At 38.6% G+C, this 15,616-nt stretch overlaps 2 protein-coding genes across 3 annotated transcripts; one reads left to right on the top strand and one right to left on the bottom strand.

Moving 5' to 3' along the window:
• Window positions 1-564: 564 nt before the first annotated feature.
• Window positions 565-5,157, bottom strand: LOC112574599. The gene is made up of 8 exons (XM_025255787.1): window positions 5,060-5,157; window positions 4,498-4,620; window positions 4,138-4,266; window positions 3,767-3,918; window positions 3,182-3,328; window positions 1,987-2,193; window positions 1,500-1,672; window positions 565-992 (listed from the first exon to the last, which is right to left on the bottom strand). Exons 2-8 carry the CDS (start codon window positions 4,586-4,588, stop codon window positions 725-727), a joined length of 1,167 nt encoding a protein of 388 aa, XP_025111572.1. The 5' UTR covers window positions 4,589-4,620; window positions 5,060-5,157; the 3' UTR covers window positions 565-724.
• Window positions 5,158-6,796: 1,639 nt separating this feature from the next.
• On the top strand, window positions 6,797-15,227 carry LOC112573991 (C-type mannose receptor 2-like). 2 transcript variants are annotated; one of them, XM_025254755.1, is made up of 8 exons: window positions 6,797-6,935; window positions 7,260-7,417; window positions 7,795-7,919; window positions 8,454-8,581; window positions 8,990-9,141; window positions 10,411-10,535; window positions 14,209-14,369; window positions 15,138-15,227. In XM_025254755.1, exons 1-7 carry the CDS (start codon window positions 6,881-6,883, stop codon window positions 14,303-14,305), a joined length of 840 nt encoding a protein of 279 aa, XP_025110540.1. In that variant the 5' UTR covers window positions 6,797-6,880; the 3' UTR covers window positions 14,306-14,369; window positions 15,138-15,227. The 2 variants fall into 2 exon arrangements, with proteins under 2 accessions (XP_025110540.1, XP_025110539.1); XM_025254754.1 differs by having other exon boundaries at window positions 6,822-6,959.
• The last annotated feature ends 389 nt before the right edge of the window (window positions 15,228-15,616 follow it).

Genomic DNA, 15,616 nt, shown 5'->3' with positions numbered 1-15,616 from the left:
TGTTTGTCTTTTATTACGTGTCGGCATAGTTGTTTCTCCTTCCGTCCTTCGTGTTCTGTCCATGTCTCCTTCTTGTCTTAAGCGCTGAGAACATGCTTGTGAGTGTAATTATGTTGTTTGTTATTATTAGTTGCTGGCTTGGCTGAAACATCAGACCCTCCCCTCTCCTCGAATGCTGAGGACATTGCCAACAGTGCTATCATCTGGCGGATTGGTAGTAAAAAAACAATCTTCAATACTGCAGCTTTCTCGAATGTTCATGTTTTAAGAGTGCAGCTGGGTGTGTTGTCTTTGGAGAACAAAATCATGTTAAGGCTACATTGCTATTATTAGCTAGTACGAGAAATAAAGAAAAGAACAAGACAGCAGGAAAGGAAGGAGATTGATGGTTAAGGCTATTTTCTGCAAGGTACCCACCCCTGTAAACAAATGTAGAAAAAGAACAGCGTGCCCGAGACAAGATCCGAACCCAGGACAACCTTACTATATATAGACAAGCGCTAACCTTTGCTCTACCGGACAGCCCACCACCAGAACAAATATACAGCAAAATAACAAATAATATAGTAGTTCATGACTTTATTCGAAGAATGTAGGATTTCTTATTGCTTGACAATTCGTCTGGAACAGTCTGGGCCAGGGAGGCAGCACCAGCAGCAGCATCGCCATGAAGAGGTCAGGAAGAGGAGGCAGGGCTGGTGAGGTCGGACCAGCGGGTGTGTATCTAACAAGTAAGCTGCTTGATTAGTTTCGAGGTGTGACAGCCGCTGACATCATTCTGGACGGTCTGGCAGGCCGAGTGACTACCCGTGCAAACGCTCTGCAAGCAGTTCACGAACGTCGCCATCGGGTTCACAGCCTTGTCCAGCAGGCACCGCAGGGTCTTCCTCTCTCCCAGTAATGACCCGCACACCTGCACGGCCTTCACCTGGTCACCGCAACCCTTGAGAAGACTGATGGAGTTCGTGCACTCCGAATGATAAATGTCATCTCTGAAAAAATAGGGAAATAAAGTTTACAGTAAGTTTAGATAATATTTTTTTCTTTCTTTCTGTCTTTCCAAATTAAATAGAAAGTTTGATTTTAAATATTTTTATGCATAATGTCAGAGTATATCAAATATATTGAAGAATATATGATAGCAAATCTCCATGAAAAAAATGTTCCAGCATATATTTAAAGGAAACTCTGTGGGAAAAATATTTCAGCAGATAACACGAATGTTGCAAAAATTAAAATTAAAATTCAATAAAATGGAAAAGTCTTAAAAGGTTTATGCTGTGAATAATTAAATTAACGTCTGAACAGCACCTTGTAAAGACATTACATCTTCGTGGAGAAACAAAGTATTCAAGCGTTTAACAGAATGATGATACAATTTATTAATGTGGCAAGCAAGAAATTTCCGATACATATATATTCTGATATATTCTGAGGGTCTTTACACATTTCAACAAATCTTTGTTCAGGTGTACACATTGGCAGTGTGGAAGACTTACACGTTTTGATGAATTGCACTTTTGAGAACTTGATAGGTAAGTAGTAAGTAAAGGTCGGTAAAGCCCAGTTCTGCCGCCTTGTCTTTGTACAGGTTGTGGTGGTCGTCAAGTGTGCCACACAGGGAGGCAGGGAACCCGCCATGTTTTAATGTGAAAGTCGCACTCCGAGGTACCTAGGGGAAAAAGGTCATATAATGAATACATACTCCCTAAACTACGGAGAATCTGTCACAACACAATTTTACATGTCAACCTTGCATTGGTTGCATAATCATATTTATGAATTTTGCATAATTTGTTCAATAACTCTCATCTTGCTTTCCTCACACGCCTTCCAGCGAAGAACAGAGATGGAAGCTTCATGACTCTCACCCATGTCCTGTTCGCCGCGGTCATTGTTCGTGCTTTGACGAGAAAACACAGGAACATTGTAAACACAACATCAAACTGAAGTTCAATTAAATTCAGAATCAAGTAAGGTTCTTACCGCGATGGTGATTCCAGGAATTTGGGTGATGAGTGCAGATACAGTGGAATTATGGGGGCGAAACTTAAAGCGCACGTCACACTCCTTGACCTCCAGGATGGCGAAGTTGTTCTCGAAGTCAAAGGTGCAGAAGATGTTCACTCCGTTCCAGGTGTCATGCACGGTGCTACCCCATGGTGTAAGTTGCCCTTTATTGCTGAAGAAGAACTACACAGACCGGGAAAGGTGTACAAGAGTGGCTTTATTACACCTGTACATGTATTAACACTGTGATTAGTGTATCACACATGTACATAATCCAGTACTACTTTAAAAAAGAAAGAGAAAGGAGACAAATAAAAAGAAAAAAAACTGTATGGTTATGAGTGAGGTTTGAATCAGCGCAGTCACGTGATGAGGTTTGTAGGTAAACAGTTTCAGATTCATTGACTGACACCACAAATGTCAATGGATTCTGAAGTGACATTTAGACACGCGTGCTACCCCCTTTTCTACTTATTTGTCTTCGTTTCTACATTTAGCAAGTACATATAAATATATAAATACAAGGTATGTATCATCACATACATTAATTCATATCGCAACATTGGTTTCTGGATCTTTCGGAATCTTTCTTAAATAAATAATTTGTATTCCATGTTAGCTTAAACATTAGGAAATATTGTACAAAATTTGTTTAAATTCATCTCCATATTTTATGAAACAACTGACAGATTTCAATACTTTCTTCTGTTCTATTTCTTCCGTTTTCATTAAGTAAAACTTATTTTTTAAATTGTTAAATTTGGTAATTATTACATAGTTAAACACATCTCTCAGTAGCAGCTTTATTACTCATTCCTACATTCAACGTGGAAAAAAAGTTCACTATAAAATATTCCTTGTGTCGGGTGAAGCGGTGTCTACAAGAAAAAGCCAGTGTAAGCACGTGTACATATAAAATATAACAGGGTTGGAGGAATTGGTGTTTAACACAGAGCAAAGGATATATCATGGCAAAGTAGCCAGCCTAAACAAACGCCACTTGCAGAGAAAAAAAAATGTCTGAAACGAGATGTGAACCCAGAACCCATCCTCTGGTTGCTGACCGTTGTGCCACTGGACCTCCTCATAGACAGAGCAGGTAGATATGGTACTTACATATGTTGTTAGTACAGGACTTAGGTAAGGGTGTGAGGATGAAGGAATATCTTACGTCGAAGACGTTTTTCTGATTTATTCCCATTTTCCTGATGTCAGCTTGCACGAATTCCTGGTCGACAAAGTCGCCCACTGCAAGACTTATTTCCATCTGTCGCTCGTAAAACCTGCCATCGGCCGTCATTATGCTCACTCCAAACACCTGAACATAATGGTTGTGACACCTGTGATACTCGCTGACTCACGGAATTGATTTCAAAATTTCCAGGTTTCTTACAAGCTGGCTACTTCTGTTTGCCTGTTTTGTTGATGTTCATTGTAATAATAATACTATTTTAAAGATATTTTATGTTTTTAAATTAATAATATGCTCCTTATCAATTGCTTTCCATTTTTTTTGCACACTTGACTAATTACTCCACGGAATAGTGAAAAAATAATTGTATCAGAAAGACAGTTTTCATCAGTAATGCAATGAGGTTGGTATGGTCACAGGTTCAGATTCAATGACTGGCATCTCTAACCTCAGACAATTTGTGACATCTATTAACATAGAGACATAAATAAATATTTTTCAGTGCTAGGCAGAGCAGCCGAATTCTGCCATCACTTTCTTAAGTCTTAACACTGAAACAATAACCTCAAAAGCACAGACGGCACTTCCCGGGTTGCCGGCAGTGTTGGGAGTGGTGAAGCGGGTCAAGCGATGTCTGCAGGGAAAGGCCAGGGTGGCAGCAGCGCCCCCAAACGTCCGGACGTGAGGATCAGACAGCGACAGACACAGCTCCTGGTCTGAGAGATCAGCAGACAAATAATGGGAAACACACACACAAAGTAAAAAACTGGCGACCGGATGACTGAAACGAAACTTGTATATTTAATGTATAAAACAGGGACTGGAACAGCAATAAATTGGTAAAATGAAAGGATACGCCATGGTGTGGTCATGTACGCATGCGTCACACACACACACATTTATACACACTTCTACACATTCTACAAAGTCCTCACTGTCCCTGATGCACTCGATGGTGCCGTCGCCCTTGTGGCCGGCCGGACAGACGCAGTCATGGCTGGTGTTGTCGCACCTGGCCTGTGTGACACAGCGCTTACCATTCCTTGTACACACAGGGCCAGACTCTGCAGACAGAAAAAAAACAGGAAAGCATCAAACAAGCTAGATATTTGTCCAACTGCCCCCGCATCGAAGTTCTGTAATCTATTTTTTTAAAAGTTTTTAGAGAATAAAGTGGACGAAGGAACTCTTTAGATATGAAGAGACATTACGCACAGCTGTTCACAGAAAATCCTCAAAATAATCATGTATTTCTTGGCTTCAGGTACAAAGTTTGATGTAAACAATAAACTGACCTCCAAACGTCCTGATGGACGCGTCCGTGGCATCTAACGGTGTTACTTGGCAACAGACCACTACTAGGGACATAACCAGCGGCACCAGCATCCTGCGATGTTGTCTTGGAACGAACAGCAACTCTTGAACAAAAACCAATGTGGGAACATGGTGTTAGTGTCAGGAATACATTCCCCCGGAGGTTTCCAACATTTTATTAGTTTATAGTCCTGTGAACACAGCGCATTGAGCCTGCCTCTACAAGGGGAAACACTGCAATAACATTAGAGTCAAAGGCAAAGTTCTTATGGAGATGTGGGCATGCGGACTGTAAACTGTAAGTGGCTCATCATGTCTAAGTCAAGCGTGTGGGAGGCAGAGCGCATCCCTGTCTGTCACACACAACTGACCGCCTCTGTTCACTGCTGGGTGGTTAGAAGGATTCTGGAGATAACTGGTCCAGAAGAGAGCAATGGGGCTTTACACAGTTATCTCAACTAAATGGTGTGAAGAAAAAAATTGTAATTTTGTGTCTGACTCTATTTCCAGCTTTGTGAACCAAGGCTTAAATGAAAGTGTTACCTTAGAGGGCAGTCGGCTCTGTGGCAGTTTCCAAGCACTCGCACTTCTTTTATAACGAAGGTGGGAACCTTGACAAAAACATAAAGTTGCACGCAGCTGAAGTTTTTTGATACATAATACGCCAGGAATATAAAACCAGCAAACTTTGGTGATGAGAATAAATTTGTGTAACACTGTGTCACTGAAAAATGGTGCCTAGTTGTCTACACCCTGATGGAGGAGTATTGACATTCGGGGCTACCAGGTATTAGCTATTAAATTTGTTTGGCACGTTAGGTGACAAAAGCTGCAAAGTAGAAACCAGTAAACAAAACTTAACAGCTCTGGGGACGCACACATACATACACTCACTCTCCTACACAAGACTGAGGTGGAGGATGTTGCAGAGGCTGTTTGTGTAAGACCTGAAGATGTAGGTCTGACTACTGCTGCTCCCTAACATTTAAGATGGTGAAGATGGACAAGAGCTCGTCGCTGGCTACTGTGTTTTTGTGTTTTGTTGTTGTTGTTATTTTATTTTGGAGAGGGAGAAATTACTAATTGCTTTAGTAGTGATGCCCTCTCAGTAGTTTTGAAGCCTACCCGGTAGAGTGGTCTACCCTGTGGTGGTGAAGACTATACTGTGGAGTGAAGCCTACAATGTAGTGGTGAAGACTACACTGTAGAGTGAAGCCTATACTGCAGTGATTGAAACTGAGATTGTAGAGTGAAGATCACACAGTAGTTGTGAAGCCTTCACTGTAGAGGTTTGTGAAGCCTGTGTCACTTTTCGTGTTTCATTTCTTTTCTTTTAAGCGTTGTATACTTCTAGTGATATACCAACAACCGAGAAGGTGGATGTAGTAGAAGGCAACTAAAGTCAGCGAAATTTAGTAAATATAGCAGTAGTAGTAGTAGTAGTGGACATCGAGCTCGCGATAGGTAGCAAAAATATTCCCACAAAGCCTGGAGTATTTGGCACAGGAGAGTTGAGGTCACTCGTCGTCAGAGACAGCGTCATACAGTGTAGTGAGGTCACTCGTCGTCAGAGACAGCGTCATACTGTGTAGTGGGGTCATTCGTCGTCAGAGACAGCGTCATACGGTGTAGTGAGGTCACTCGTCGTCAGAGGCAGCGTCATATTGTGTAGTGAGGTCATTCGTCGTCAGAGACAGCGTCATACAGTGTAGTGAGGTCACTCGTCGTCAGAGACAGCGTCATACTGTGTAGTGAGGTCACTCGTCGTCAGAGACAACGTCATACTGTGTAGTGAGATCACTCGTCGTCAGAGACACGTCATACTGTGTAGTGAGGTCATTCGTCGTCAGAGACAACGTCATACTGTGTAGTGAGATCACTCGTAGTGAGAGACAGCGTCATACTGTGTAGTGAGGTCACACAGAGGCACGGATGTGTCCAGCCTTCACCATGATCATCGCTCACCACCCCACAACCCCACCACCCCACCACCACACAACCCCACACCCCCACAACCCCACCACCCGATATTTGAATGGTTGCAATCCACAGTTGACCACTCGTTCGTGTCACTGAAAAAACAAAGTATTAGGAAGGAGAATATACAAGCGATACACACTGAGTTAGAAGCAACCCTCTGTGTGTGTTCGTGTGTGCAGTAAAAAAGCGGAAGAGGAGATGAGGCAGGAAGGATGCTTATCATGATAACGTGCTCTAAGTCCTAAAATCCATCGACGTGATTCTGAAGTTAATTTCGCGTAGCCACGTCCAACCTCTAGAGTCTAGACGCTTGTTTCCGTCAGAAAGTCTCACTTCTTCTTACTCAGCCATCTTTATGCTGAGTGCACTTGAAGCCAAGTCAAGATGCTGTGCCATGTCATCATAGTAGCAGGTGCTGTCCTGTTTCTTACCTATGGCGGTGAGTGGACAACCCTTACACCGGGTGGGCCATGTTCTCTTCCTTTTTGAAAAAAATCTACTTTATCTTGGCTCAGTGAAACTTACTGTTATCAAATAAAGTGTTCCTACTTACATGTATGTTTATATGTTATAATGCCACATGCTCGTATTTTTTTATTTCTTGCAACAAATAAAATAAAAAGATAACATTCAATTTCAAAAAGTCATATTTTTAGAAGAAATGTAAAGTACCATTTGTAAGATTGATATTATTATTTATATAGCAAGCTATGATTGAGCGTGTGCTCAAAGACTCAGATTATTTATGTTCTACTATAATCAGATGTAACTCAAGCAACAGGCGGTTGTGGGTCCGACTGGGTCCAACTGAACTCTGCTTGTTATTATGTGTCCCGGACTTCTGCCAACTGGTCAACAGCTCAGACTTATTGCAGAGAAAATGGAGGCACCTTGCTATCATCAAACTACCAAAAGGAGCCAGTGAGTCTTTAGAGATTGATTTCCTCCAGCTTGGAATAACATTTATTGAGAACCATCTTCTGTGTGTCCGAGACTATTAACATTATAAACTAATTTTTTAAATATATCATGTACAACGCAGAAACTATAAGACTTGTTTTTCGGAGCCTTTCCCTCGGTTTGGTTAGACCGTTCTTCTTGTCCGACCATCGAGCAAAAAATCATGGTCTGCGAGTATGATATAAACGAAAATACCCAATTTTTAGCAAAAAGGAATCTAAAGTATTATCTTTGCTACTTTAGTAGAATGTAAGCAAAATTTTTCGAAATGCTTATTCAAGTGATGTTATTGCTTAAGTATGAATTATCATGAGTTATTATATAATTCCTAAATGTAGATTCAAATACTGTGGAACATGACGAGGGAGAACCAACAATGGTGGGTGGAGATGCAAAAGACCTCTGCAGTCACGGCCATGTGGAAATGGCTTGATTCTGCATCAAACTTGTCAAACGAAACCACGTGAGCCATTATTTACATTCGTATTTCTTTTCCCGCTCATACAAATCGTAGTAAAAATATGAAAGGGTCCTTTGACTACACATACCTGGCAATTGAAGGGCATTGTAAATATGTCAGCTTTAGCAGGAGGTGGTCAGTCGGCAGTAAACCAAAACTTTACAGGTTTCAGTGTTATAAAATCTCAAAATTGATCAATCTTCAATCAAAATAACAATAAAATTACACTATGCCAGTTGTACCGACTAAACGTAAACCTGATGAAGTATTCCTTTTTTTTTAAAGTAATGAATAGTTCAGTATGATTTGTAAATTATGGATAGAAACATTACAGATCCATCAGAAGCTATCATTTACTTCGGTTTCTAAAAGTAATTTGTATATAAAAATGTTTGTAGGACCAAACTGTCATTGGACAACTTCTTGGTCATTCGCTATTATTTATCCCTACTTTATTTCTCACTCGAGGCCAATAGGTTTATGTTATTGTTCTTTTCCGATTGTTCCCCGTATACCATGGCTGACATCCACTTGAAGACCGTGGGACAGGAGCGAGTCTACCGATGGCGAGGACACCAGAGACTGTGCAGAGATGGACTACAGCGGTCTGCTGAATGATGTCCAGTGTAACTCTTCTCTCTACTTTGTCTGTGAGAAACGGGCAGGTAAACGTTTTATATGAAAATAAACTATAAAAATAAGCTAAAGAATTAGAACATTCCCTGTCTTGAAAGAGGAACGAGTTTAAAGGTAAATACCAAACAATTCTGAGTATAACATTACTGATGTAGTTTTGATGTATCTAATAAATAACATGAAGCGCAGTCGGTGCTTTGTTTATTAATGTTATAAGTTATAGTTGTCGAAATATGTTTGGTGCTGTTTAGATCAAAATACATTAAATGTGTATCTGACACGTGACAACAGTAAAATATATTCGTGGTTCTTGAACATCAGAATAAATAAATGGAAGAGAGGTCAAAGGTCATCGGTGAGGATACATGATAACTATGCTACAGAACTCTTGAAAATAGGTTAGTTAAACAATTCCTGTCTGTTTCCGGCGAATGCAGCGAGCAATGCAAATGGATGTGGTGGTACATGGCATCTGCTGAGTGGTGTTTGCTATCAGTACTTCACACACACTCTGTCGTCATGGGATGCACAGAAGAGTTGCCAGGACAAAGGAAGTGAACTCTTGTCTATCAGCTCTATAGACGAGCAGGTGCGTGTTGTTGCTGGATTCTGCTCAATAATACGAAGTACACGAAATACAAAGCATCCATCTCAGAAAATTGTTGTGTCTGCCAATGGTAACTTTAGAACATTACACGAACGTCAACACAGGCTAAAAATAACACAAAATGTCGACATCCATTTCTTCTTCTACATTTGTAGGACTTCAGTCCTGTACATAAGTTCACACTCACAAATATTGAAATTTTGTATGCATTCATAATGTCGCTTGTGATAAGACACGTGTATGTCATATATTGTACATAATGTGTAGTATAGTTGTGATGGTAGTCTATTGTCTACTCCGCCTGTTCGTCTTCCTCTGCATAATTATGACAGTCTCCATCTTTACTGCATATTCTCGATTCCTCTGTCTTCTATGTTTATCTTTTATCACTTGTCTGCACAGTTGTTTCTTTTTCTGTCTTTCGTATTCTGTCCGTGTCTCCTACTTGTGCTTTTTAAGTCAGAAGTTGTTGTTATTGTTATTATTATAATTAGTATACAAAGGGGACGCTCTAGAATAGAAGCAAGCAGTTTGGGCATCTGCATTTATGTGCGTATTGTATCCATGAGTTGGTTGTATATTTGAGCTGAAGACGGAATAAATGAGTGCATAAATGAGTATGTGAGTGAGGTGCGTGTTGTGGATATGTACGTACGCGTGCTTGTGTTTGTGTGTGAAGAGAGCTTTTAGAGTTTCATAGATGTACATACACGCACACACACATATATATATATAAAACTGTGAATTGAAAAATGTGTGTGTAGATATCCATATACAGTTGTACACGAAGTGCGTGACTGACAATGATCAACTTTATTTGTCTCAGTGGGCAATTGGAACACGGAAAGGTGTTCTAGTCACAAAAGTAAAGTTTGAAATAATAAAAGACATAAAATCCGTTGCAAGATGCAGGGTTAAAAGATGTCAACAGTGAAACAGACGAGCAGATGAAAAGAAAAAAATATGGGCAAATGACAATTATAAATATACATAAACCAAACAAACAACAGTGTGTATGGTGACTGTCGTGAAAGTTGTCGCTGTTATTAAGACATTATTATCTCAATGCCACTAAAACGTTTATCTTTCGTTCACTGTCTGCTTTCAATATCACGTTGTTTAGAAGGGAGAGTCGTGAAGTTAAACTTTCACTTATAACATTATACTTGTCTGCAAGAAATAATTTTTGCAGGTATCTTATATTGCAGTTTTTATTCTTTATTTTACGATGAAAGTTATTCTTCCATTCAGAAAGGAATGCTATCATGGTTAAGAAAGAGGAGCAAAAGGTGGTGGGTGGGACTGCAAAGGACTCCGCTTCGTAGCAACACGTGGAAGTGGGTAGATTCAACTGTAAACTTTTCAGACCATGTCACGTGAGTCACTCCAACCATCTTTCCATAATTAAACTTCAGTATTTCTGTTCATAATGTCATGTTTGTTTTCAGCTGAACACCAACAGGATGGAACCTTCCTTATGATTATTATTGCTGAACGAATGTAATCGTGTGATTGTACTGACCCTGAAGACTGTACACGGTATGTGAAGTGTAGTTCTACTACATACTTACCATTCAGCACTAAGAAACTATCCCATTTTACAAAATGTAGAAATACCCAGAAGACATCGGACTAAAGTGTGAAACATTTTTTTGTGTGCTATCTGTAGTCTTTTTTTTAATTGGTATAAAACAACAGAAACGGGTCTCCGAATGATAGAGCCCCGACTTTCTCCCTAGTTGTTGCCCTCTAGGCTTACCTCTTGGTCTGCACGGAAAGTCCATTCACGAACTAATATCCATGGACTGCTGGCAGACAATTTTTTTCCAGTTAACTGCTAAAATAAGGCATTAGACGACATAGCTTCCGGTTTATTCACATTCTTTGTTACGGCTCGCCGAGACTAACAGCGGATCACTTCGAAAGAGGCCAAGAGTGAGTCTCGGCATACAGACATCAGTCCATCAATACACCTCCATGGTCCATTGGGGTTGAAGAAACTGAAACCCCTACACACACACACACATCTTAATTGTGGGAGAGTTTGTCCCACTGTTACCACCTGATGTAGACAACAAGAATGCATACTTTTAATTATGTAATCCTGTAATACTCTGTTCTTATGTTGGAAACATTGACTTGTATGTTCCACTTCTTTTCTTCTTTTATTTTTTAATTAAAAATCATTCTGTAAGTACATTAATTGAAAAGCGGTTTCATTGCTCGACGTTGTATTTATTCCATTTGTCTATTTTGAAAATTATTGCGAAAAACATTGTGAAGGACAAAATAGTGAAAGGCTTATTATCTACATTATTGTAATAACAAACAAAAGTGATTAATCGTAAACAATTTGCTCTACCCTATTTTAAGGCCAGATTGACTTTTGACTATGTGCCTGTACTTGGTTGCGATGTTTATGTAAACTGTTTTGAATGAAGGCCGTGGGAAAGGGGTGAACCTAATAACAAAGGCAATGATAAAGACTGTGTCGAGATTTCTTCACGTGGACAACTGAATGATCTGCCATGCTCGTACACTTATGGCTTCATTTGTGAGAAGTCTTTAGGTGGGTGCCGCAATCTTGTAATATGTATGTTTGTTATTTGTGTGACAATACAACTTGACTGAGCTGCATACATCTGCCGGTTGAGTTACATGGAAGGCTGTTATTTCTCTGAGAGTTGAGATATGATATTCAATTGAATCCTTGACCATCAGTTGTAGTGTTGAGGGCGCAGTCAGAAGATGAATACAAACAGTCAATGTTTTTAAACACATACACACACTGGAATGCAGAAATCATCTTTCTTTCAGATCTTAAACAAGCTTACAACTTTATTTATCTACAGAGAGAGAAAGAGACCAAGGCAGGTTTGTTTGAAAGGGGGAATCAACGGCAACAATATAATGCCATTACATTTTATATATTGACACTGTTACTTGTCCACATATGTATGTCAACACTAGATACAAATACACCGTTGCTTGATGGCTGTTTGAGAGCTACCTAGAAAACTCACGTGACTCCATCTGTGCCCTAAACATAATGGTCTTGTATTATCAACAAATCAACATGTGGTCAATAATTGTCACAGGCAGCACAGTTACACATCACTTTTATCATTCTCGTGCTTTCATCGGAGGCAGATCAGCTGGGTAGGGGATAAATCATTGTTGTAGTGATGTTGATGCACTCTGATGAGCGACATCTAAATCAAAATTTAAAATATGCTTCTCTGTAACAACGTGGTCTCATAAATATCTTCCAGACTGTACACAGCTATTAAAACTGTGTTCAGATCTTCCGATTGTGCTATATCATTGCACCAGTCATGTTGGAAACAGTGTAATGTATTGCATAAGGTCCTCAAAAACATTGTTGTGCCACAGTCACTTTGCTGAAGCAGACCTATCCAAACCCACGAGCACAAGTATGTTCACATTTTTGTTGGGATAATATTGACATTGACATTTAATTTTTTCATTCACCAGACTAGAAGTATGGAGAAATTTAAAGTATACTCTAGACGTTCGGATCAAACAAAGCTGAATAAATTTCCATAAGACAAAAGATAAATACAAGTAATACAGAAGTGTATATGATGAATAGGAAAGTTTAACAATGATACTTATAATGGCTGAAATTTATAACTTTGTACCCTATTAACAATAAATCAGAAATAATATTAATAAATTTGATACTTTTTCAGGATATTCTTTTTAGTGGAGAGGAAAAGACTTAAATTTAATTGCATGCAGATGTTTCAAATAAATTTATGAAATGAAACTTAATTCATGAAGTAATCACATACTAGAATGTAGTGAAATTCGTCTCAAATGGTACACTGGTACAAGTTTTCTTTATATTAACCGATAAATAAATACCGCTTGGTACAATATACCAACATAATATTGAATGATTCTTGTATTTTTTTTCAGATTCAAAACATATTACAATGTCATAAGCATCCAAAAGTATAAACATTTGATGTAGGTTTTCTACATCATCATCAGTCATTTTTCACAGAAATAGATTCATTCAATACAATAAAAATTTTCTAGAAAAGGGGAATTTAAATCATTTAAAAACAAAGCAAATAGCGAAATATCTTCCCCTTGCCGTACCAAATATAAACTTGTAAAGTACCCTGACTGATATTTGCCTACCTCAACGCAAGATTTTGCTTTGGAATACATATTTTTCACTGAGAAAATATCCATTAACATCTACTTTAAAAAGTTTTTTTACTAGAGATCTTTTAAATGTTTCATAGTCAATAAATGCACACTAAAGACGCTGTTTAAAATTCTTTAAAATAATCCTAATATTTTGCCTCATAAAAAAAAAGGCAACTCAAAACTCTCTTCACCCAAAACCTCGACGATATTGTCTTAACAGAAATTACCACTAAGCTTTGCACCTATTAAAACCAACAACCTAGTTATTCCGGATAAAACCAACTCCATTACATGTATCAATGGTGTATTCCATAAGAGTGCAGAAAAAACTGGACTGACTAAAAGAGCAAATCCTAAGAATCACAATCAAATTCAGGTCTGGGTACTCAACACTCGATCCTTTATTTACATTACATAGCATAATAAACTTTTTAAAACAAAAAAATTTACATAATAAAGTATTTTTTCACTTTCCATGTTTAAAGGCTTGTAGGCTAAGTCACTTTCAACTGTTCAAATTCTAAGATCATCTTGACCATGAAAAAGTTGAGAATCGGTATTTTTCTTGTCAGTACTCATCATAAATCGAAGGGGAGGTTGGCAGCTCGTGCGATGTGACCTCCAACACGCCCGTTGAAGAAGAATGACCCTAAATCATTTGAAAATGAAAAAAAATCTCTGCACAAATTATTGCTTTTATCACAATCATCGGCGTTTGTATCAAAAGGTGTTTGTTCGTCCTTTGTTGGTGCTCTCGGGTGAGTAACGTGTTTTAAAACTGATATTTACTTTAGACTTTTGATGTATATTGTAGACATTGTAGAATCTGCAAAAGTGCATACTTCTGTGCCGTTTCAAATAAAACAGACACGACAAGAACGGAAGAGAAGTACTGTGGTATAGACTGGCTTCTGTTCAATCATGGTTGCTACAAGCTGTCAACAAACACTCGGTCATGGTCTGATGCCAGAAAGGAATGCCAGAGATACAAAGCCGACTTGCTCTCCATCAATTCTTTAGAGGAACTAGTAAGTAAATTTGTTGGATATTTTAACTTGACAATGACTTGTAGTCTTTTACTCTCTTCATTGACACAGTCACCTGAATATCCGGCTGTTTGCTTTGTTAATGATAATATTAGTTTAGATGTTGTGCCTGTGTATATATAATGACTAAAATAATGTTTTTATTTAGGTAGAAACTGACTAAAGGGCACTTTTACCTAAATAGTAACTAACTACACATAAAGGAGATGTTTGCTGCTTTGCTTTCGTTTTCTTCTGATATTCTTTGTGACCTACAATCAGACGGCAAAGTGGGTCACGATATGACTCGCACGTGTTCAGCATGTATGTTTGTATGAATGTGGGTGAGTAATGTCATGAGATACTCATCACTAACTTTTGACACACTTGACTATGAGAGGAGTGTAACAGACTGTTGCTGATTGATCTCTATCCTTTGGAACAAGGTAATTTAATTGATACTCAACCTTTATACAATGGTTCAAGCGATGGTCATTAGCGCAGCTGATGTATGTATGTGCTCGTGATTTATTGTTAGCTCTTACTGAAAATCTCTCATTCTGAGTGCTTTACTCTTCTTTAAAATTTTGCATTATTTCAATTTATCGGCGAACAACAGCTTCACGTTTTTCGTGTTTTATGTGTGATGAGTGTGTCCTGCTCTTAATGTTGAGCAAACTGGTCTTGTCTTCATGTGAATAGTGGCACCCGCTATACAAGCAAACTATTATTATTATGTCATTATGTAACAAATTTTGCTGTAATGCACAGGAAATTATACGAAAAGAGATAAGAAAGACGAGTGTCCGCTGGTGGGTAGGGTTGAGAAGAATTTCACCAACACACTCAAGTCACGTCAGGTGAGTTTCTCTTATTAGCTTACCTTTTATTAAACAATTTTCTTCTCATTGACTTTTTTTATTTCAAGATAATTATATGTAGCACACACATATATATATATATATATCAGGTATATATATTAGTATATATGAGTGGGTTTAGTATAGAAACATGAAAACAACTTCAGTAAATGACAGTGCTAGACATGGGACACTCTTATGCTTGTTTCTAACTTCACTAGATCCTCGTCTGTTAAACTACCACTGTGGTTTTGTTTCTTTGCTCATGAACACACACACACACAGAGAAAAAGAGAGCAACACACAGTGCTCTTTGGTATTTCTTCTGTTTTGATCTAACTTATAAATCAGGAAACATATGTTTACCTTTCTGTACATACGGGTATAGTA

This window comes from Pomacea canaliculata, linkage group LG10, assembly GCF_003073045.1.
Source record: "Pomacea canaliculata isolate SZHN2017 linkage group LG10, ASM307304v1, whole genome shotgun sequence".
In the NCBI taxonomy this organism is placed as follows: domain Eukaryota; kingdom Metazoa; phylum Mollusca; class Gastropoda; order Architaenioglossa; family Ampullariidae; genus Pomacea; species Pomacea canaliculata.
This window is presented reverse-complemented; position numbering and strand designations above follow the sequence as displayed.